This window comes from Eleginops maclovinus, chromosome 5 (genome assembly GCF_036324505.1).
Source record: "Eleginops maclovinus isolate JMC-PN-2008 ecotype Puerto Natales chromosome 5, JC_Emac_rtc_rv5, whole genome shotgun sequence".
Taxonomy (NCBI): Eukaryota; Metazoa; Chordata; class Actinopteri; order Perciformes; family Eleginopidae; genus Eleginops; species Eleginops maclovinus.
The window spans coordinates 5457144-5481656 of NC_086353.1; the positions used below are offsets into that span (position 1 = coordinate 5457144).

Genomic DNA, 24513 nt, shown 5'->3' on the forward strand with positions numbered 1-24513 from the left:
ATCAATGAATATAAAAAAACATTCTAAAATATACCATATAGTTTAATTAAATCAAACACAAGACGAGATGTTTCTGGAACCGTGTGCTTCAGCTCAGCAGGTGTGATTTACAGATTGAACACATCATTCATTCTTATGCTTTGTGGTAATTTAACAGCGCAGCATGCAGCTATTTTGGGAAGAAAAAGGGAGCCTGAGGCAGTGGGAAAAGGCTGAGTCAGTCACAGTAAAGTAGAGGTGTCAAAGGAAATTGCAGCCTCTGTACACACAATTTAACAGCAGGACAAAGTTAGTTTTATATTAGCCACGAGAGTCTACATCAGGTTTAAGGTTTGATATAAAGCAGCTTGACTTCCGTTTAGAAGGAAACTAACAACAGTATTAAGAAGAGAAACAATTCACTTCCAAATCATCTATTTAGAATCAAGCCTTTTGACTTATTTGGCAAAGTCAGGCATTGTTTAAAAACATGACCTGAATTTCCTGTTTTTAACTTATTATTTATACACAGCTTGTGTCTTGCGTTTTATTTGCACTATTGTGTCTGTTGCCCTTTTTGTAATTCCTATTTCTTAATGTTTTAAGTATATTGTACGTCGCCCTGTTGCCCAGGACTTAAGAGGGATAAGGCTTTATGACATATGACAATAAAGCCTTTGAATCCTGTAACTTGAACTCTTTACCAAGGGTTGTTTGGTTTTATTAATGATTTGTCTTCACAGCCACCAGAGCCAAGATGAGCATGATGAACTCGATGTCCCGTATGCGGGGACAAGAGAAGGGTCCAGGCTACACGCAGACCGAAGCCATCCTGGGAGAGTCCATGCAGCGGTTTGGCAGGGAGCTCGGAGAGGAGTCCAACTTTGGTGAGCTGCAGCACATTAAAGCTCCTCACAGAGAGAATAACTCTCTTTGATTAGCTTCAGTAGAACAAAGTGGCCTCACTTTATTCCCTTAAGGACGCATAACAAAGTTATTAAATATGCATGAGCCTATTGTTCTGACTGGAGTGGCCTGAAGTTGTTATTTACTTCACCGGTGGTGGCATGAAAGAGAAATACCTGCTTAAAAATTGTCTCTGAGAGAGTGACAGTATTATTTATGTGTTTGGTTTCAGTGTCTAAAGGAGACTTTATTTTTCAGGCAATGCTCTCATTGAAGCTGGGGAAGCCATGCGTGAGCTTGGAGAGGTTAAGGATGCCCTGGACATGGAGGTCAAGCAGAACTTCATCGACCCGATGCAGAACCTCCACGAAAAAGATCTCAAGGAGATTCAGGTAGGGATGCAGAAACAAGCAGTTATCTAAGAAGTCTCTTAATCTGTGACTCATATTTATTTTCTTATTTTCCTCCATTTGCAGCATCACCTGAAGAAAATGGAGGGTCGTCGTCTGGACTTTGACTATAAGAAGAAGCGCCAGGGCAAAGTGACGGACGACGAACTCAAACAGGCACTCGAGAAGTTCGATGACTCCAAGGAGATCGCTGAGCAAAGCATGTTCAACCTGATTGAGAGCGATGTAAGAGGATTTCATCACTTGTCCCTTTCACCCCAGACATATGCTACTGTATTTTCAAGTTTGTTCTTAGTGTCTTGTCTAGTCTGTCAACTGTTTGATATACTGTCTACATTTTCTTTTGTTGCTGTGGTAGCATTTATTACCAATTTGTAAAATGACTACATTGGTTCCCTTGGCTTCGTTTACACACATAGAATTTACAAAGCAAGTCATTTTTTCTCCCTAAAACCATTAATTAATACAATTATTCCACTTCTGCTGATTCTACTTTAAGAGTAGTATCAGAAGATTTTTTAGTTGGTCCTAAGGGTGTACAACGAAATCTCACCACAGGAACCATGAGTAGGTGTTCTGGAGCTTTGTATCATATTACACAATCTTCCTCTGCAGATCAAGTTTTGTCCTGTTGTCATGGAATTGCAGATTTACTTTTTTCATAAGCATTTAAGGGTCTTCTCATCATCGCTAAAATACATTTACAATTCCACATCAACTCTGCAAATATCATCTACTGACAAAGTTGTTGATGCAACCAACTATTTCAGAACAGAACAGCTGCTCTTTGAGCTTACGGGGAGCTTTTGGTCCTACTGACGAGTTAACTGACAACTTCAGCCAGTATGTGTTTGTTACAGTCAATCAATCAATGACATGTTAATAAAAAACACAAAATGTGTCACAGTTTCTATAGAATATGACACCATCAGACAATGAAAAGCTCCTAAAAGAAAGCAGCAAAATGAAGGAAAGCTCAGGGCGAGTCACGCAATAGATGTCATGTTTACAGAGAATTCAACATAAAATAATCATTACCCACTCTCTTGCTATTCCAGTTAGTCCTGTGTGTTTTTGCAGTCAATAATCTAAGAACACAGTCTTTTTATTTATCTGAGTTTGAGGACATTTCAGTCCAGGGTTCAGAAACAATCGTTACATTACATTTTATTTAGCTGATGCTTTCATCCAAAGTGACTTCAACCATGAAGACACAAACTCAAAAGCAAGAATCCAGCAGGAACATTTCCTATCTATAAACCCAATCAGATTAAGTCAATTATACTGCAAAAGTTTACAGACAAATCCTTTGTAAGTGCTATGTGCAGAGGAGTTTCTATTTTTTAAAGGAAAAAGGCAGGGGAGTTTTCGGTCTGTGACAGACTGTGTGTAGACTCTGTGATGTCCTGATATCATGGGGATATCAGGACATGGAGAGCTCGTGGTGTGTTCCGTTATTTTCCTTTCAGGTGATGTGTGCCAGGTGTCATGGCTTCAGTGTGTAACAGTGCTCCTCTCTCACAGATCGAACAGGTGAGCCAGCTGGCTGCTCTGGTGCATGCTCAGGTGGAGTACCACAGCCGCGCTGCTGAGATCCTCACACAGCTCTCCAGCAAGATCGATGAACGGTTAGTACTCACACTTCCTGTGTCAGCTACACAGAGACACAATGCGGTTCATGGTTATCTTTATTATTAGTGGATTGATGGATTCTGTGTTTTTGCAGGATAAGGGATACTTCTGTCAAACCGAGGAAAGAGTTTGCTCCTAAACCACGGACGTCTCTGGACTTCTCCATCAGTGAGAACCACAATGGAGGCATCCACAATGCTCGCTCTCCAGGTGAGAACTAGAAGACATCACTCAGTCACGGTACTGTCTACAAACAGAGACTATGGATCTCATGAGTTGCTGTATCTACTGACATCAACAACAACAATTTGTACGTTTATTTTGTCTGTAAAGGATAGTCAATGGTCTAGTTTCAATTCGTCACCTTCATTCCTTAAACAACCTTTCTATGTTTTTAATTTGCACCATCAATTCTCAAACAAACAGAATGAACTCAACAGAATGATAGACATTATTTTGAAGGCTAAAACTAGTTCTTCTATAGGCTATTTACGTGATAGGCTAAGGGGCGGGACATCTCTAAGCTGTTGACCTATCACAACAGAGTCGGCCAGCTAACCAATCAGAGCAGATTGGGCTCTGGTTTCAGACAGAGGGTGAAAACAGGTGCTGCAGCACAGGCAGTATGAGAAAAATAAAGAGCTTTTTGAACATTAAGGCATGGAGACATGTCACAGTAGAGGCAAAAAATACAAATATGAAGCTAAACATGAGCACAATAGGGCCCCTATCTTAAAGTAGCCTTAAAGAAACATATAATTAGTTGTGTAAGAGGATACTAGTTAACTGCTCTCCAAATAAGGGATAAAATGAAAGGCAAATATTTGAGAATTTATGGTGATTTCTAATTGTATCTTTTTTCTCAGCTCTTTCCGTTCCCAACATTTCAGTTCATTCCTTTTGTGAACGTAATATCCATCAATCAAGGACTAATTAATGCACCTCTGCACTCTTGTCTTTTCCCTTTGTCATTTTGTTAAATCTCCCAGGGGCGAGGTCTCCAGGTGAGCCAGGTCAAACTTATCTGTCAACACGTTTTCTGTCTGTCTGCTCATACATTTTATTTGTTTCATTTACACTTGAAACTCAATATTTCTTCTACTGCCTATTTCCCCCTGCCTCCCTCTTGTGTTGTTTCCTCTTCCCTTTTTTTCAGCAATATCTCCAGGTGAGCCAAAAGTGAATCCCTGGAGAGATACAACAATATCTCCTCCGTCACTTCGTCATTTTTTTGTGTCCATCTCTCATTGTTACTTATGGTACAAATTAACAGCAGAAAAACAAATGCCGTCCGCTCGCTGCACAAAGAGTGCTCGACCTACAGAAACAATGAAAAGCTTTACCAGCGGACGAGCATTTGCTGTTTCTGTTTTGTTCTCTTGTCAGTTGTTCTGATCCGTCTTACCCTCCTGTTTCTTTGTCAGTCCGCCTTCTCTGCCAAGTCATCGTCAAACGTGTTTTTCTTCTTGTTTTGTTTATTGACCTTTTCATTTCTCCGCCTGTTGTACTTACCCATCATTTCATCACTTACCCTTCAAAACAAATAAACGTAAAGCTTCTGCACTTTTTTTCACCTATGCTTTCTTCTTTACCCTTTGCAGCAAGATCTCCAGGTGAGCAAAGGGGGACTTCGAAAGGGATGCAAAATCTCACTCTCCACTCTTTTTGTTATCCTTCCTTAAATTGACTTTTGTGGAAGTGTATTTTTGTCTGCATTTCTGTTGGCAGCGCAGCTCGTTTGCAATGCTGTTTCTGTCTAACGCCTGGTTTCTCTTTTGACCCTTTTTTCAATCAAATTGTTAATCTTTCTTTTATTTTTAAAGGAATAGCACAGCATTTTGGGATGTGTGAATTGTATTTTTAAACATGGTTTGGTACAGATCAAACAATCAAAATGTAACGTGTTAATTAGTGAGACTTAGAGGTGCTGAAGGAAGTCCCTCCAACGCATTGTACTTAAGCTTTGTTGAGAACCGTTGAAGTAGCTGTTTGCCACAAGGGGCAATAGAGTCTATCGGCACTTAAACACAAGTGATATCAAGTGATAACACTGAAAATACAGATGTAGACTCTGTGAGTTCACCCATAGGTTTCTGAAAAGCCGTAGTGAAGTTGAAAGTGGGCATCTCCGGCCGTCGCCATCTTTGTGATGGTGCCTTTGTGTAACTCCCAGACACAATCTAAAATTGGGCATCAAGTATGACATTGAGACAGCGCAGGCAGCAAGTTATTGGTGACCTGAGGCGGCACCCAGCTGTAAGTCATAGCTGAAGCGCTGATTATAAGGCATACATTTAAGACCTAATGAGATGAAAAAATTCCCTATGTGTAGATTTCATAAAGGGAAAAGTTAGTTATAGAGATCAAAACTGTTTTCATACCATGCTTAAACATGTTTTATCTGCTGTAAAGTTGGCCATTTAACATGGAGGTCTGTCAGAAATAGCTCCCATTAGGAGACATTTGTGTAACTGCAGTTTTTGGCACTTTCACATTGGTCCTAGAAATAGGACGAGGCTGAAGATTAGTCGACTGGTTGGTTGGCTATATGTCTTGTTAATTGTCAGATCTCCATTTAAAAGTGCAAATCCTTAAATGCTTAAAGGCATATTTCAGAAAATGTAGAACTATTCCTTTAAAAATTGGACGCCTCTTTGATATATTCCGGTCACTGATAGTCATGTTCTCCTTTGCTTTGTCTCCTCCTCTTCTTCCTCTTCCCTTTCCCTCTTTCAGCCAGGTCTCCAGGTGAGCCCTTCTAATCATTTTATCTCTGATCTGCATGCAGCACTGTATCTCTTGCCTCTAGCCTCTGATCTTACTTTTCTTTTTCTTCTCCTTATCTCCAGCCCCGATGGACCAGCCCTGCTGTCGTGCACTGTACGATTTTGACCCAGAGAACCAAGGTGAGCTAGGCTTCAAGGAAGGCGATATCATCACCCTGACCAATAAGATCGATGACAACTGGTACGAGGGGATGCTGCACGGCAACTCCGGCTTCTTCCCCATCAACTATGTGGATATCCTGGTGCCGCTGCCCAACTAAGATTCCACTGCTACCAGCTGTATCTGTAACGATGGCGAAACAGATCCTTGATCTCCAGTCCTCCCCTCTCTAAGTATTCCGGGTAACCTTTTCCCCTTAACATTCCTACCAACAACCTGTACTCCACCTAAAGGAGTCAAAACAGCAACAACACAAAAAACGAACGAAGATTGGCGAAGTATTAAAGCAAGTATGCACCAATTGAGCGTAAAAACTTGAAGTAAGGAAACATCTGCGTGTATGTTGTTGCTTCCCCCCCCCCCCCCCCCGTATCCCAGGAGGTGCGTTCAGGCTCCCGGAGTCGTTTTATCCATTTCTGTCCCGGCTTTTGTCTCGGTTTGAGTTGGCTGTCAGTCCATCATGATTTCCAGAGCAGCGTTACAAAATCACAATTTTCTGTCATTCACTGTACTTTGTGGAAACCTCTTCAGTAGATAGATACTTTTCTCTCACATACTAGAAAAAAAAAAAAAGGGTCCACGTGCTTCATGTTTGTTAGAGACTTTAGGTCAAGCATGGTTTCAAGTGTTTAACGTTTTATCTTACGAACAAATATGTTGAACTCATTTTGTTTTGTTTCTGGTAGTCCTCTTTTTAATGGTAGTTGTCTCTCGGCATCCATATGATGTCCTCCATATTAACCATACAGAGTTTTGACAAAGGTTGTAGACTACATTCATCTAGCTGATAACTAACAACCAAGATTACCTATTGTATTTTTATTTTTGAAAATATTAACATGTGCACGTAATTGGTTATATGTGATTTAGATACCAAAGTTACCTGCAAAAAGCCAGAGTCAACGCCAATGTTAGCTTCAGGATTCCCAGACAGCGAGATGTCGGTGAATCTGTTCGACGCCGCATGGTGAAGCTTCGCAATCTCTAGTTCTTTGGTATTTTTATCAGGAGAGAAAGCTGTTTTCTTGAGTATGTGACATTACCTATCTGAGCCAGTGATTAGTGGAGTGATGACATGATTTGCAAAAACACAAGTTGTGAAGTTTAAACAGTTTGAAGTGATGTAAGAAAACCATGGTGCATAAGTTTCAAATCCTCCAACATGTATTTTATCAGCAGCTTGTGTGAAAAATGGTCGGTGTATTGTGATATAATAATTTATAGGACTTAACTGCTCGTTGGGGTAACTGTTTCTTCTGCAGCTGAAGACGTAGCTCTTTTTACTGCATCCCTACTACTCCCGATAGTAATCTGTAGATTAGCAGTTTATGAGCCAATGATTAGGACTAAACTAGACAGGAGTGCACAAATGTCTGAACGGAATGAGAAGTCATTTCTTTTTCTCTTGGTGGAAATTTTGTATTAATTGGTATGATGAAACTTACACTAAAAACCTCCTTTCTGCAACTGAATAACGACTGACATGTTAGATCTCTGAAAAACTGCAGGATTATATACATCGTGTTTCCCCTCACCGGCTTTACGGGTGTATGCAGTATTGTGTGGGATTTTCTCTCCCTTTCTTTAAGATAATCTAAAACACTCAGTTATTACAGTACATGTTATAGTCAGCTGAGCAGATAGGTGCTGTTGTGCACACATTATCCCCTGGGATTTATTTCCTGCAATATCTACAATGTATTAACCCTTCTGCAAAATAATCTGTGCTGCAGTAAACACTATTTTCTCACCCATCTTGTACTAATGTAGTGCGTGTGCTTCGGGGGAGGGGTTTGGTGAATGTTATGCACAGGGACGGGGTTTCAGAGGACCTCTAAAGCTGAGGTGTTTAAGATATACTGTTTCTGACAGTGTTCCACACTAAAACAAACATGGATGTCTCTTTAAACATTATATTCAGTAGGATTACAATAAACGATGCAAAACCAACTAAAACCCATATTAAGTGTTTTGTTTTTTTAAGGGAAGCACAACAGACAGTTTATTTGTTGGCAGGGGAAGAATAACAGTTTAAAGGTCATGTATTTATTTATTTATTTTGTAAAAGGCGAAACATTCCTTCCTTCTTTTTCTCTTTCACTTTTTTTTAACAATCGTGTGTATCTTTGCCCTCAATGAGGACTGTACAGCTTTTCTGTGTTTTGTTTTCACCTTGTGTGTATAGTCGCGCATCTACAGTAACGTATCTTATTTTTGTAACTGTGACAAAAGTATACACATACAGTATAGATGTATATATACAGTATATTATCCAAAAGCAATGTGAAAGGAGGGATTCTCTGTGCTGCACATGATTGTCTTCGGATTGTTTTTGGTTTTCTTTGTTGGTTTTCTGTTTTGTTTTATTTTATTCTTGCACTGGATTCTAAGACTGTATGCTTGATGTAAAGAAAACAATGTGATAAGTCAATGTAATTTATTCAAATAAATACAAAGAAATGGTTATTGCACCGATCCCTTTCTGTTCACACACCTCTAGATTTTAGCAGAAATCTGTTATGAAAATTACTGATAATTTAACTTATTGCTAAATGTAAAAATAATTTGATTACCATCTATTTTACGTCATCCCTTTCTCTAGCTGTTGTTTTCTCAATATGGAGAACACACAGCAGGGACTTGCTCAGCATGCAGAGGAAGAAGAAGATGCATTATTCATTGTTCTGGTGGATTCTTTCATGTACTCTTGCAAGAATCCACACAGCATAAAAAAATAGGTCAGGTAAGAAAACCTCCTTAGTACCTCAGACGTACCACGTCATATTAATCCTGTTAGTGCAACATTATCAAAGTCAAGTGAAAGGCTCCAAAAGATATCAGACGTACACATGCTGGGATACACATTGCAAACGTTGGAAATGTTCTGTACAAATACAGAATTATAATAGGTAATAGTCTGAAGTGAAAGAAAATACATTGTTAAGACTCTGTAAGAAAAATCACAGTAGAGTTTGGTGTGAAAAAGTAAGATGTAAAAAACATCACATACAAAATGTTGCAGTATACAATAGTATGTCACTAAAAATGTAATAAAGGGAGATCCTATTACAATCTGTCATAGCAAATCATTTATTTCATATAAAGTCACAGTATTGGATGTTATGATTGTCATTAAAGAACTATAGTATATTATCTTAAAACATTGTGTATTATGTCATAAAAAATGGTCATATTAGTATACTTAATTACAAAAACGTTGCATAATATATCTTAAAAAAACTATTGTAAAATGTCTAATAATGGAGTCATACTATACATGTACTAAAAATGTCAAAATATAAAACAAAAAAAGCACTAAAGTCCTCTTAAGGGAGGAGCGTCCTTCTTGTCCTGGGTAGTATAATAATTCTGCATTGATTTGTAGTCATAACATCACCTGATATGGAAATAGTAAAACGAATTAAGAAGTTTTCAACTCAAAAACTTTGGATTTTTGAAGAAAATGTTCATATAAAATAGAAAGCGGATTAAAATCCAATTGTAAGAGGTGTGTCGTGCTCGTCCAGCGTAGTATCAGGCCTACAATGCTGCATTAACTTGGAGTCACTGCGTCACATGACATTGAAGCTTTTGAGACCTTTAAATTAAAAACATCTGAATTTCAAAAACACGAATTATATAAAATTGAAAAAGTCCCAAAATCCCAATATGTGTCTCATTTTTAAAGGGTAGTAATAATATATGGTTTGGATTTGTAGTCACTGGGTCACATAGAAAACTGTTGAAATACAACTTTTCAACGAAAGAATGTTACATGTTTCAACTACAATCCAATAAAGGTCTGCCATCAAATCTTATGAAATGTTTTGTTAAATCAACATCAGTAAGACGTGCCACATAATGAGAAAGTGTATTAATAAGTACCCGTGCACACGGAGGTGGTAAACATAATATTGGTTTTATGTCAGTTGAATATCCAACCCTAAACTAACTTCCCATGGTGTTTTCCAAAAGACATTTGTTGGTGCAGAGCCATATTAAAAAACTGTGATAGTAAAATATATTCTGCCTCTCTTCAATCTGACAGGAGGATGATAGATTATGACTATGTGACAGATAAGATCAGACATAGTGACACCTTTTGATCCCTACCCGTTTTTGTCATTGTGACTACACCTTTTTAACCCCTGCTCTTCCCTGAAACAAACACACACACACACATACACACACACACAGAGAGAGAGAGAGAGAGAGAGAGAGAGAGAGAGAGAGAGAGAGAGAGAGAGAGAGAGAGAGAGAGAGAGAGAGAGAGAGAGAGAGAGAGAGAGAGGGGTCTGCTGTGACATCGTGCAGTGGTGTCAGCTCCGTCTTTTGAACAGCATCAGAGCGTGTCGCTGTGACAGTCACACACCCAGTGGCAGATCGCTCTACTGATAACTGCAAATATGGACACAGCCTGCACTTTTTCGGACATGTTGCAGCTTAGACAAGTCCACAAACACTTATTCCAACCACAAGATACAGTGACAGCTTTTATCGTATGTGTACAGGTGAATATTGTGGATCTAGGGCGTCTCCTTTTTAATGTTAAGACTGAAACAGTGCCAGCTCTCTGCAGGAGACCCACTCACCCTGCTGCTGCGTGAAACAGAAACTAGAAGTAAAGCGCCCTCTGGTGGTCAGACATATGTAGTTGTCAGTGTGGAGCTTTTATGGGAAACTTGTCTTGTTTTGCAGGGTAACACACTGATAATAAGTGGTTACAAGCTTTTTCTGTTACGTACTTATTCAGTATGACTTATCTTATAAATGTATCTGTGTTCTGTCACGGGAAATGCTAAAAATATTACCATGAAATGTCAACAAATCCTAAGCAATTCGATGTACAATAATATGATAATACTTGCATCACAGCTGCTCTATTGCAACAACTCAATAAGGACTTTATTTAAGATACAAGGAAACAGACATTTAACACAACATCACAATCACTGAAGAGGGAGGAACAGGTAAAACAAAAACTATAAGGAATTTCTAATACATAACATCAGAGATCTAAGAAATCACACATTTTACATTTATTATTATAATAATGATAATAATAATAATAATAATACATTTACATGTATTATTATTATTATTATTATTAATAATAATGATAATAATAATAATAATGATAATAATAAACTGTTGTGCTCTTGTGCTTTCCCATAACAACAGAACACCACTAAAATGCACAGAGAAAAAAAGTATATAAAAAACAGCAACAAACATTAAACATTAATAAACCCCTCCTCAATTACCTTTGTGTAAAAGCAACTATACTTGTGATCTGTATTACAATTAAACATCCTTCCTATATATCTCCCTACTTCTTTACCATCTCAATCATCTCCAACTAAAACAAACTTACATGCATCCCACGCACTGCCTCTAAAATACCTCCCTTCCCAAACCCAGTCCATCAGATATGAACTTCATAGCCATCACTAACTGAGTATTAACAAATGACACCAACACGCTTCAGCTGGATTATTGATTTTTCAAATGTCTTAACCATAGACTGTATATTTAAAGGTCTTAACCTGGTGTTTACACTACCCACAATGCAACTCAACCAGCATCAGTTTGGTTGGAGCATCGTGTCTGTTATGCAAGTTGAAGCTAATGTAGAAAGTCTCTTCACTTGAGGCAATTTGTCAGACTCACACAGCTACCTCTGGAGCATAGCTATTTATACAACTAAATAAATGTTTCAAAATGTTATCTATCCTGGAGGATGCAGTCATTTGACAGGCTGTGTCGATGTGTAGAATGGGTGTAATAACAGTGTTATATTGGTGTTGTGTGGGTGTAATATGGGTAAAATGACAGTGTCATTTGGGTGTTATAACAGTGTGGCTTTGGTGTGACGTTGGTTTTAAAACGGTGTAATACGGGTGTAATAATGGAGTGATGTGGGTGTAATAGGAGTATATTAAGATAAGATAAGATATACTGTATTGATCCGAAATAAGGAAATGTTTTCGTTATAGCAGCATGTAAAACAGGGCATTGAACATCATTTGAAAAATCAGTAGAGTAGAGTGGAAAATAAACAAATAGAAAATAGAAACATCTCAAAATATAAGTTAAAGCAGGAGTAAAAATTATACAAGTTACAGTTAAAAATCTGTTACTATCTGACAAATAAAATACTATTGAAAGGCCAAATTACAGCCAACACAATATAAAAGTATCATATTATTTACATTAAGTAAGCAAGGATTGACATATTAAATGAGATACATATTGAATTAAATGTCAAATGTAGGCCTACAGTGTGGAGTATTAATGTGTAATATGAGTGTGATAACATGGCAATATGCGTGTCATAAAGAGAGAAACAAATCTGAAATATGTTTATGTGAATGCCCATTTAAGGGTACAACTACAAGTAATAAATCATCAGATTATTTTGATATGATAATACTTAATTCTCAGATCAAGTCACTATCACCTATCACTCTCTCTGTATCGACTAATGTTATTAGGTTTGTCTCAACAGTAATGAAATAAAAGAGCCCTTCTGTGCTGCCTTTCCTTAAATAGTCTGTCAACGAGATGAAAAAGAAACTCAAAACCACAACACTGGTGGTCACAGCGCGCAGGGAAAATCCATGACAAAACACATTGATTACACACACAAACACACACTCCTCTCTCCCAAGTAATGTATATAATGGGATTTCGAACACATGCCCACACACAAACACTGTAGGTCTGAAGATGGGGTTGAGGCAGAGGGGGGAGGGGGGGTGGTGGACAAGACAAGCAATCCAGTAAAAAGCATTCCTCAGACCCTCTCTCCTGGTGGGTGGCCTGCTTGGACGACACAGAAGCTCGTTTTCCCAAAAAAAAAACCTCACAGCCATTGTGTCTGCCCCCGTGTTTCTGTGTTCCAGCCACTGAGTCACTTACTGCTGAACATCTCTAATCCTTTTGTGTTTAAAGGCCACGCAATCCTTACCCACTAAAACATATAGTAGTTGAACAGATGGTTATCAGCTGCTAGCAGTGGTGGAAGGAGTACTCAGATCTTTAGTACGCTGCAGTGAAGAAATACTCTGTTACAAGGGAAATATGGTAATGAGGTAAAAGTGTGAGCAGAAAATTAGTAACATATCTAAAAATACTTAAAATTCAATGTGGCCATTTTTGAAAGAATATCAATTTTACCTCTGTGTATAAAAACAATTTTACCTCTGTGTATAAAAACAGGATGAAATAAAAACCATAATAATAAAATAGTGCAAAAAAAAGCCATTCTGAGCCATAACGAGTACTTCTACTCTTGGGTATATAGCAAATAATTCTCTTCATGTTATTCTAAAATGGGTAATTGTGCAGAATGAGTACTTTGTACTTTACTTTGAAGCTAATACTTTTGTAGTTTTACTTATATAACATAACCACAGTTTTTACTTTCACTCAATCAAAGGATCTGAGTACTTCTTCCAACACTGCATTCTACTACTGGTTGCTCGAAGGTATTTCTAAATAAATATAATTCAGTGTTTTCAATCGGAGGAGCTATTTTTAAGTTAAGAAGGTCCTTCATTTGTAAACCTCTCCACACTGTACGCCTGTCTGCAGGAGCTGTGTTCAACGTTTCATTTAGTTTGCGTGTAAGGAGGAGCGATGCCGCACACTCAGCCTCCCAGCTAGCCAGCCATGGCAAGCTTAAACTGGCAGGCTAGTCACCCACTCCATCATTTTTGACACTTGAATCAGCAGCAGCTCGTAACGCATGAATGGCAGTCTGCATCGGTTTTTCTGGCCAACCCCAAACCACAGAAGACCGCATGACAACCACACCAGTTACAGACATGTCCCACATATTCACTGACGAGAGAACAATAAATATCACACTCAGGTCAGTCCCACTGTGTTAAAACCTGTTATACTAGTTACTCACACATCTAACATATGATGTATGTTCTGTACACTATTGTATGTTTTCTTGAAAAGCAGTTGGAGAAATAAAACACTTAGAAATGTCCCCAAAATATACATAGTAAAACAAAGTCTCAGTTTCAAAACATATCAAATACACACAGTTCTCTGTTTACTTGGTACAACATGGTAAATTCACTAATGGTGCAATAAACCTTCTTTGATTACAATTATAATGTTGAGGTTTTGGTTAGAGAGCAGGTCATTTATATTGACTGTGATTTTTAATGCTGTAGTTTGTAGCAGAGGCTGTTTTCTGAAACTATGCCAGGTAACACGAGAGGTTTGCGTATTCAACAGTGTTTTCAATACAGTCATTTTAGTTCATATAAAAACATAAGTGATAAAAACCTCATCTTGTAATTTAAATGCATCAAAAATAAATCCTCGTTAGCAGAGGCACCCTCGTTAAATAAAATGTAGACCATAAACCACACTGTCCAAGAACCGAAGACAGAGTTAGATAATCATTTCCCGTCATCTCTTTATGACCAGCAGTAAGCCATGAAATATTAAGTAGGTCTTCAGTAATTGTACATGTAGTCATGTTTTACCACTGTCTTTTTACTTCAGTGGCAGATGTCATATTTTCACACATGTAATAAAACGTTGGCTTTAGGACTTCTCAAAGGCACATTTTAAATAGTATAAAGATTCAAAAGCAAAAAGTACAATAAGACACACATTTTAAACAATGTACAGTACTCTATTTAACATTTTTGACTTCTATTCCACTACCTTTCAGTTATTTACTCACTTCCGACAGCTATCGCACAAAGGAATAAGTTGTAGCAGTGTCACACTGAGGCCTATTCATTCATTTATTTATTAGTGTTTTTAAAAAAATGTTAGATCTGACGGAGCAGGGTGTGCTATTATTATTATAGATTTGTCTGTGTTGATTTTAGAATGTGTGTCAGGATGGATCCCTTGTTTTGTTATCTGCACCCTAAATCTACCAACGGGTACCAATAAATAACCTGAACCTGTACTGAACTACATTTATTCGTCAGCTATAGTTACGAGTTACAAAATAGGATATTTCATGCAAGACCTTAAGTATAATAATTGTTGTAGATTAAGATACATTCAATGTAGATTCACCTTCCATATCGCACACCCATCTATCACTAACGCTGACTGACTCTATGTTGGCCGTCCAGTTTTCTTTAATACAATATATGTTTCTATTTTTTTGTTATAACTTTATTATGTTGTGGTTTCTGTTTGATGTCGCCTAAGAGTAGAGTTAAAAAAAAAGAAAAACTCAAGCTCAACTAAATACGAAAGCTAATTCACTTACACTGATGCATCTGCATTAAATTCAATAATACAATAACAATATTATAACACTGATAGGAGCCATTTCTTTGGCATTCATGTATACTTTCTTAACAGTTTGATAATAGTTAGATACTATAACGTGTTTTAAATTGCAATATTTTCAAGGTATGCCTTTAAATTGTAATTAAAAAACGTTTATGTTATTGCTTCTTTAACTTAAATACAATATTTGAGTACTTCCTTCACTGCTTTCTACGCTTATGTCTTCCTCTTTCACACACTAAACAATACATCACCTGAGAAAATGTAAAATAATAGGTGTATGAAGTGGAAATAAAGAGACAGCAATGTCAGATTTTAGAAAATACAACCACAAAAAGATGTAACACACACACACACACACATACACACAGTCACCTACAGACACTCTGAGGAGCAGCTGTTGGTGGGAGTGTGCCAGTGTGTGTCATTACATGTTTTCCTGTGGCGTTCGTACATAGTTTCTCTATTCAGCAGGAAAGCCCAGCTCTCAACACCAGACAGAGGCAGCTAATACCCCTGTCTGTCAGGGCCGCTCAAAGAGCAAGTGATTGGAGATGACAAACGAGGCAGTAAGACAGGTCCGGCAGCTATACGGCTGCAGAGAGGGAGAGGGAGCAGGGGGGGTCTGAAAGGAGTGTGTAAGTGCCAACAGGGAGGAGGTATTTCAAGTGTGTGTGTGTTCTTGCATATGTCTTAATCATACCGTGAGGGTCTCTGGGGGTCTGACGCCATGCTCGTCCGTCAGTCTGAATGAGAGAAAAAGTTTGCTTCCGGGTCGGGATTCAATTCCAACACCAGCTCGGTCCCCCATGAGGGTCTCTGTCACTCAGGCTTACACACCTGGAATCTGAAAGAGGAAGAAAAATGTTGTGTGTGTGTGTGTGTGTGTGTGTGTGTGTGTGTGTGTGTGTGTGTGTGTGTGTGTGTGTGTGTGTGTGTGTGTGTGTGTGTGTGTGTGTGTGTGTGTGTGTGTGTGTGTGTGTGTGTGTGTGTGAAAATAAAGCCACCAAACCCTTAAAATATTCTGAGTAAAATGTGATAACCCCCCCAGTGTGTGTGTGGACTCACCTCTCCTCATAAGGCTTCATCTTGGGGAATGGTCCTCTTAGGAGGGATGTTGAATTAAAAAAGATTAGAGGCTCCATGAGGACACCAATTCACATTGGTCATTTCATTATCAGAAACAGAATTAAGCACCTTAATCACAGCGGGAAAATACAGTGCTACAGTAAAGGGGACAGTGCAGATAAAAACGCAAAACTAAATGTGGGATAAAATCAAAGAAGTTCACATCCATGGTAAAAATAAAAGCATTATGAAGTATGATTACATTTGAGTAGGCGAGGTAGCAGCCAGTTATATCAATAAACTGAGCAAAGTCTATTGCAAACGATGTTATTATTTGGATAGAGAAGGAGTTATCTTCATAGCCATGGCAAAGGTCAAATATTTGTGCTTTGGGAGCATCATGTTGATGATACACAGATTTTGGCAGATGTGAATGCATTTTCAACTGCAGCTGAGGTTAACTGTAAAAATATATATATTAATATTAGTTAAATGCAGAAGCATGATGTAATGTAACCACAGAAAATAAGGCCTTAAAGGTGAATAGTGATACCATTGTTTAGTTCAAGACATTTATATCTTCCCATTTTGGAGCTCTGGCGCAGTGGGATTGCGCTGATCTCTGAACAGGGAGAGCTGGTTCCAGCCCCACTGCAGCTAGCATGTTGTTGTGTCCCTGGGCAAGACACTTCACTCCAAGTCGCTCCTGTGGGGATTGTCCACAGTCTCGAATGTATGTAAGTCGCTTTTGACAAAAGCGTCAAACAAATGACATTCAATAACACACATCAAACCATCTATTCTCTATGTTTTATACCATACTTAACTAAGGTAAACATTCCATATGCTTATTTCCTTTTAATGAACCTTTACCTTAACCTTTTACCTTTAGCTTAGTTGCATTATGATTTCCAGGACACAAAAGGAACAATTTGTTACAAATGCTCCTGCATTCTCTTTGTGTCACTCAATGCAGCAGTACACAATGACGAACAATGAAGGAAAAATGATTTTGAAATGTCAAAGCAATTCCAAAGTGTAACAGTCGTGATTAATGCTTTGATGTCAATGACTACCACATTGTTCAGTGCATGAAAAAGTCTACAAGCGTGAGGAAAAAACAACCTGCAAACAGGATTATACTGCTGCTCTGTTGATCGGGGGGGAAGTTGATGATGGAGAATTGATTTTCTTATTTACACTCTACTATACCTCAGTTAAAAATTACATTATGCTAATTTATGCTTATACTCCACTACATGTTGTTCTTTTTACTCAATAGGTTTATTTCGCAGCTTTAGTTACTAGCTTTTTTGCAAATTTAGATTATAAATGTAAATAGAAATTAAAAAATACATTATTATATATAATCATAGGTTAAGCAACCCAGTAATGTATAAGTAATTAAAAAAACCTCACCTCTCCCAAATGTAACATTGAAGTGATGAACAGAATAAATAATCAATAATTATAACACACTTATTTAAATATATGGGGCTTAAACGGGCCTTATGGATAATAAGTACTTTTACTTTAGTACAACTTTGAATGCAGGATATTTACCTGTAACAGAGTATTTTCACACTGTAGTATTTCTAAGTAAATACTCTGATTTTGTGCCAGGACTGAACACATTAACTAAAGTGTAGCTTTATTCCTGGTCATCAATTTTCCACAGTGGTTTAGCCTGGGAAAGGTTTTAAAGTGTGAGCAAACAGTGAACCTGAGAGAAGGGCTTTCATGACAAATGGTGCCAGGCTAAGGGCCAGCTGCACAGCATGCAAAACACGACAATGGGAAAACATTTGGTGTGCAAATCCACCACTCCATTCAAATGGTGTCGCAAAGAAAAAGTTGTTACACAAACAAATCAATTAACCCGAGGGGAGGGGGAGAAATCAGGAGGAAGAAAAATGAAAAAAAAGTTGTCAGCTCAGATGTGCTTAAACATGGCAACATCCAAAGTTTAATTTAACGTTTAGTTCAGACTCATTTGATCCATGGCATTAAAGAGTGTGGGGATCTCCCTGCTTGGTGTTAAGGGGGAGGTTTCACAGAGGTGGTGGAACCCGTCCACTTCTGGATCTGCTCTCCTGCTTTAATCCCGGAGATAGTCACACCCATCACTCTGCCATTGTGCAGCTCAAACCTCTCCATGCTTGAAGGAGTCTGGGTCCTTGAGTTCTGCAAACTCAGCTCAAACCACACACACACACACACACACACACACACACACACACACACACACACACACACACACACACACACACACACACACACACACACACACACACACACACACACACACACATGCATACTGTATATGCGTGCAATGTTAATACCACACACATGCAATTAAAGGGGTTGACTTTTAGTATTTTGTGCATTTATTTAGTTGTTTATCTGCAGATTGAGGGCGGCAACCTGCATCCAGGTGTTAAACAGGCTTACTTTGTGTCTGACTCTGGTCCTGTCTTGATCAGTAAATTTAGACAAGTCTATTAATATCTGACAGAATCCAGAATAACTTGTCTATCAACAAAAAGCTTAACCCTGCTCAACAACAATGACATTTACAGATTAATGTTTGGGTTTCTTTAAACGGACAAACTAAATCCTGACTCAGGGATGCAACCCACCTTTGTGCCATCTTCTCTGCACACCTACGGTTTCTTTTTCCATCCTTCAGCTCTGGACTTAGTACTTTAATTTTAATATATTGATTGTAGGGATCTGGAAACAGAGAAAGACCCCTTCATTGTAATGGGGAGGAGGAAAAGACTCTTAGCTTTCAGATGATCAGACAGGAAAAGATTTAGCCAGATTACAGAAGATACATTACTTTATTTGGAGGTAAACCCAAAAGTTAACACACCTTTAACGCATTCGACTTCAGTTTTCTCCTCCAAATGAATGTGGATAAACTGGGGGTTTAATGAAAACCCTTCTGATCATCTGAATTCGAGCGATGTTCCAGATGTGATCATATAAATTAGTGAATAGAATGTTATTATCGCGCAATGGTTTCCAAATCGACAAAAATAATACTGATATCCCTCTCCATATATAACATGTTGATACAGTATTTCGGTTAATTGGCGACTGAATTGCGTGTAGAGTGAATTTTGTCTTCCTCTATGTGTTTGTCCCCAACACAATCTAAAATGAATGGGATTTTCTTATGGTTCGGCAGATGGACTTCTGATCGGGCGTTTAATCTCTGTCAATACAACGTTTCCCACAGACACACCACTGTATTTGTATGAACCTTTCAATGACCTCTCGTCTTCTTTCCTAGTTATTCTATTTATGAATTATCCGTCTGTTTATTATGTCAGTAAATACAAACCCCACCAGCATAGATGGGGAACAGACCATGACACCACCTGTGAAGGCTAAACAAAGAAAAAGAAAAGTATCTGCGCAGGGCCGACTTCCACCTGCACCTGCACAGAGAGAAATCCAGGTGAGTAGGTTTCTGATGAGGGAGATTATCATCATTGTTCCATGATATTTCCTATCCTCCCTCTCTCTGGCTTACTCACTCGCTCATAATGATTCCTCTACAGTTGACCCACCTTTGACCTGAGTTTGCACCTGAGTTCAGCTGCCTCTGCCAAGCGCAAACCCAGGGCACCTCAATCCAAAACCACAAAGACCTTTTGACATTTACCTTGCCAAACACAGGGACATAAATCCATATCGCATAGTGGGTATCAATTTCAAACAGTGATGTAAGACAATAAATGCCTCAGGGTGTCTTTGTGTGTTTCTAAAAATTTGTTTAATTTACAATTGGGAGGGGTTACATTGAAAAAACAATCAATTCCAGGTTTAATTACAGCAATTATACTGGTAGCCGGTCTTTAGAAGATTGTGTTTGAGTGCCTGCGCACAAGATTAGGCTTGCTTTGGCTTTTCCCCTTAAGTACAGATAATCCACATGTGTCAGTGATTGAGGAGGTACAAATCCCACTGTAATAGACACACAGGTGGCACTGCAAAGAAACAGCATACCTGTGTAGATTTCTCTCCCTCTCTCTCTGGCCAACTACCATGTAAAGATGAGTCAGAAGAGCAACCTCCCTCTGCACAACCTATATACAGGAATACGTGAGACTTACACCTAAAACAATGCCACCTCTTAGGATACTTACGAGAGTCCGGCTCTGCACCACATCCTGTTTGTGTGATAATGACCAAGTCTCTCCCTAGACTCGTGCTGCAGCCATTGCCAGCGCATGTGTGTTATCTCTCATTCGAACGGAAACAAGCTTTAATTATCCTATCACTAGATGAATCATCGGCAAATAAAAAATGAATATCTAATTATCTCTAATGAGTAATTAACATCCAACAAAGGCATCAAAAATATATATCTGCACCTTCAAGGAACCGAGGAAGGATCTTATCCAGCTCTGCCAACCACAAAACCTAATTGAGTACATAACAGATTAAACTCTCAAACACAACAAGGAGCACATTTAACAAAGTGGAGCGATCTGTGTGTGCGGTTTGATTATAAAGAAGAACAAATAAAAGGTTTTCTACAAATGGTTTGCTAATTTTCTCTTTATCGTGTGAAATATCAGATATACTAAATTTCCACCAGCCTCTGAAATTAAATAAATTCTCATTCTTTGGTTGAACTGATCTCAGCTCATATGCAGCTTGTGATCACGAGTCTTAGACAGTCCTCGCTTAGCTGCAAAAGTTAACAAGAACACTGACAGTGACATGAGCAGACATTGATGGTCCCTAGATAGTACATCATAATTACTAATGAAAGCCTGTTTGTGTTTTTGTTTGTTTTAAATGTAATGACATACAATTTGGTCCCCTGGATGAATCGCAATATCTTTATTGACTCCTTTTCATCCGGTCAAAATTTTAATTAGTCAAATATTTAACAGGTTGAGAGTATGACCACCTGCACAATTAATCACATTTCCATCTGCCTCAAATATACTTTTTCTAGTGCCAATTAGCCCATGTAAGCACGTAAACACGATAAACTATAGCATTGTCACTGTAAGCACGTTAGCATGCTGATATAAGTATGTTGCTTCTAAGTGCAGTCTCACAGAGGTGTTTGTGTTGCAGTTTTCTAATCATGCATTTCATTGTTACCTTTGCCAAGGAGTTGATGTTTTCGGTTGTTGCATGTTTTGTGTCCTTAAGTATAAATAAAAGTGTCCTTATAGTTTTGCATTTTGTGTTTACATCTGTGCTTGTTGTCTGGGAGAATAAAGGTATGTTGAAGTGTCAAAAACTAAACACTTAGAAAACAGTGTACTTTATGGTTTGTTTTTTCGACAAGGGCTTTTATAATAATTAACAACAACTACAGTTAATGATCATTTGTTTAATTACCAATCCTATAACATTCAACAAAATCAACAGGTACAACATCTTACAATAACAAACACGCGTTTCTCTTTCCACAATCTGCCAAGCTTAAAGAGACATGGCAGTTTGACTGCTGAGAAAACACGACACTGTGCTTAAGGAGATCGGTGGAAGCTGTTTGAATACCTGTATCTTCCTGCTTAGGAATCAGAGGATTTGAGCGGCGGTGAAAGCCTGTCAGCAGTGATACACACAAAAGCCTTTTTGTGCATCACTGAAATATTGCAATACCTTCGAATAAAGCAGCGATTATGATAAAAATGAGATGGAAGATTTAAAAAATGAACTGTCCATTATTGCTGCAATAATCCAGATACAGTTTTGGCAAGAAAAACCAAACATGGAGACCATGCAATGACTCAAGTTAAAACATGTACCTATTGATATCTTTGTCACGTTAGGGTGGGTGTTTACAAACTATTACGTTATATTCTTATCTATCAACATGTATTATAGTTTGAAGTGGGGAAATGTTTGTATCTTTTCACTTATTTCTGAAGATTCGGTGAAACGACATTACCAATGTCATGTCTGTGGGTTAAATATGAAGCTTCATTAGGTAGCTACTTAGCTTAGCTTAGCATATAGACTGAAAAGGGGGGAAAGAAACAGCAACCTGGCTGTGTCCAAAGGTTATAATCCCCTGACCAACACCTCTAAATTACATAAAACACGTTATACATTATATGTTTTTATTTTTTAACTGTATAATCTGCAGGTTGTGGCTTTACTTTGGGTTATGTGGAAGGCTATGCTAGGTGATGCCAAGCTAAGCTAAATTAAGCTAAGCCGACATTTGCTGTAGCTTTGAGTTTTTGTACTGTGATGAGAGTAGTGTCATCCACTCGTTTAACTTTCACTAAATGAGTAAATTAGCTTATTTCATAAATTAAAAACTGAAGTTTTCTTCAGCAAGGAGTCTATCATAACCTGTGTTAAGTTAAATTACTTTGTAGGCTGAATTGCGTGCCAATACTTGCCCACACACAGAAGGCGCTGCATCGCACAATTTAAGAGAGCAAAAGCTTTACTTCTTGGGAAACACTTTGCCAAAGTCACAAGCTGTGTTTGGTAACAACACATCTCCTCGACTATTCCCACCTCCACCCTCCTTACTGCCTCGCTCTCAGACAGCATACATGCAGAGAAATTAATCTTTGTTAATGAAGTAGAACAAAATAAGGAGGATGGTGCTCAATCTTAACGTGCAATCCTGTTGTGCAACTAAGGTTCTTTTCAGGTGCAGGCGCGGGTAAAACGCTCATGTGCAGTCGCCTCGGCCCTGTGCAGGCTGAGACATCTATGAGGTGTTGACACATGGATGCTAACAGAGCCCAACTGACAAAGATGCACTGACACTTGCAACCAGGCATGACTATAATTGTGAGCTCTGTTACAGTAGAGAGATACTGTCTCTATCAGGCAAGGGTGTGTCATTCTGTATGTGAGTCATACAAAGAAAACCTGATCCACAACTAAATATGAAGAGGGGTGTAAACGTGGACATTTTGATTATCTACTGATACATTAATAGACCAAATCTGTTAATCTATAAATAAAGTTTATTCTCATGGTCTTGGTGAAGATATATTGTCAGAGATACATTGTTTGATTTGACAAGTGCTATTTGGTTTGTCATTGGCTGACTCTGAGGTAGCATTTCAAATTTATATAACATGTTTTCTGTCTCTGATGGGTGTGGATTTCTGGCAGTGTTTTTGTTGCATTGTTTTTAAACTGTTTGGTTTATGGGACATATTGGGAGTTTATTCATGCAGGTTTTGCGGCCAATAGAAACCCAATGACTAAATTGTTTAAGCCTTAAAAGTATTTTTGGGTATGAAGGCGTAAAAATATATTTAATTGTTCCAGGGTAACCAGTAAATAAACACAGTGTTGTATTGCTATGCAGCGGCTAAGTAAAGGTTCATCTTTTTTTTAAATAGATTTTTCTTGTGTTTTTGACCTCAATTTGACAGCAGACAAAATAAGAATTAGATGACACAAAACTCATCAAATTGATTTGCATCATTCACATTGAGGCGCAAAATAAAGTAGAACTGCCTCACTTACTTTAATGGCATAAAAGCAAGGTCAGAAGCGTTTAGCCTTAAGGTCTGAACATGGCAAAAGCAAAAGTGTTAATGTTCCAAAATGCCAAACTCAAAAGCCAAAGGGAGATGAAATAATTGTTTGGAAAATATCTCTTGGAAAGCACTCACCGTATTGCAATTAGTTTGGCACTCAAAAGTACTACACAAGTAGTGGGAATATTGACAAAAAGGAGGTTCTTATCTTGTGACCTCTGCACACTTTGCCAATTAAGAAGAAAAATGAGTGTGAATGACAAATTGTCATGTTTGATTTATAGAGTTCGAATTATGTGAGGTCACTCAGGACTTAAAGGACTTGCTCGTTTTTGAGCTTGTCGTTTTTGAGCAAAAATACAGACACATTGAAGTGACAGCAGCATTGTAAACACAAATATTTTCTAAATCAACTCAAACTATCAGTCCATATTAGATCACTTCACTGCATACCTCTGTTGGATTATTAGATTCTCCATCTTTCCTCCAGGAACCCATTAATGGACAGTTTTACAGTTCCCATATTAAACCTATTACTTTTGGCTCCATTTTTGGGCCCTACCTAAGTCTAAGGTAAACATATGGCTTTCCTGTCACGTAATCCACTACTACTTTTACTAGGAAGACGCTAGTAGGGTTTCTTTTCATTGTAAACAGCTGTCTGTTATGCTAAAACGACACTACGAGAGTGACAACATGTAAAGTCTAGGCAAGCAGCTTAACAATAAACAGATTAAGGTGAAAGCTGTCACATTGTTTTAACTTTGTCATTTTATACGTTTTTGTAAAAGAAT

At 38.2% G+C, this 24513-nt stretch overlaps 1 protein-coding gene across 3 annotated transcripts in view; it reads left to right on the forward strand.

Annotated features, from left to right (window-relative positions):
* The window catches only part of sh3gl2a (SH3 domain containing GRB2 like 2a, endophilin A1), a 38882-nt gene extending 30543 nt beyond the window's left edge, over nucleotides 1-8339 (forward strand). Inside the window, exons 4-13 of one of the 3 annotated variants that reach the window (XM_063884699.1) lie at nucleotides 723-866; nucleotides 1144-1277; nucleotides 1362-1520; nucleotides 2820-2923; nucleotides 3022-3137; nucleotides 3917-3931; nucleotides 4084-4095; nucleotides 4529-4540; nucleotides 5664-5675; nucleotides 5777-8339. In XM_063884699.1, coding sequence (XP_063740769.1) covers nucleotides 723-866; nucleotides 1144-1277; nucleotides 1362-1520; nucleotides 2820-2923; nucleotides 3022-3137; nucleotides 3917-3931; nucleotides 4084-4095; nucleotides 4529-4540; nucleotides 5664-5675; nucleotides 5777-5973 — 905 coding nt within the window. In that variant the 3' untranslated portion in view covers nucleotides 5974-8339. Of the gene's footprint in view, nucleotides 1-722; nucleotides 867-1143; nucleotides 1278-1361; nucleotides 1521-2819; nucleotides 2924-3021; nucleotides 3138-3916; nucleotides 3932-4083; nucleotides 5676-5776 lie in introns of all 3 variants that reach the window. The other 2 variants (XR_010165913.1, XM_063884698.1) reach the window with 2 other exon arrangements.
* The last annotated feature ends 16174 nt before the right edge of the window (nucleotides 8340-24513 follow it).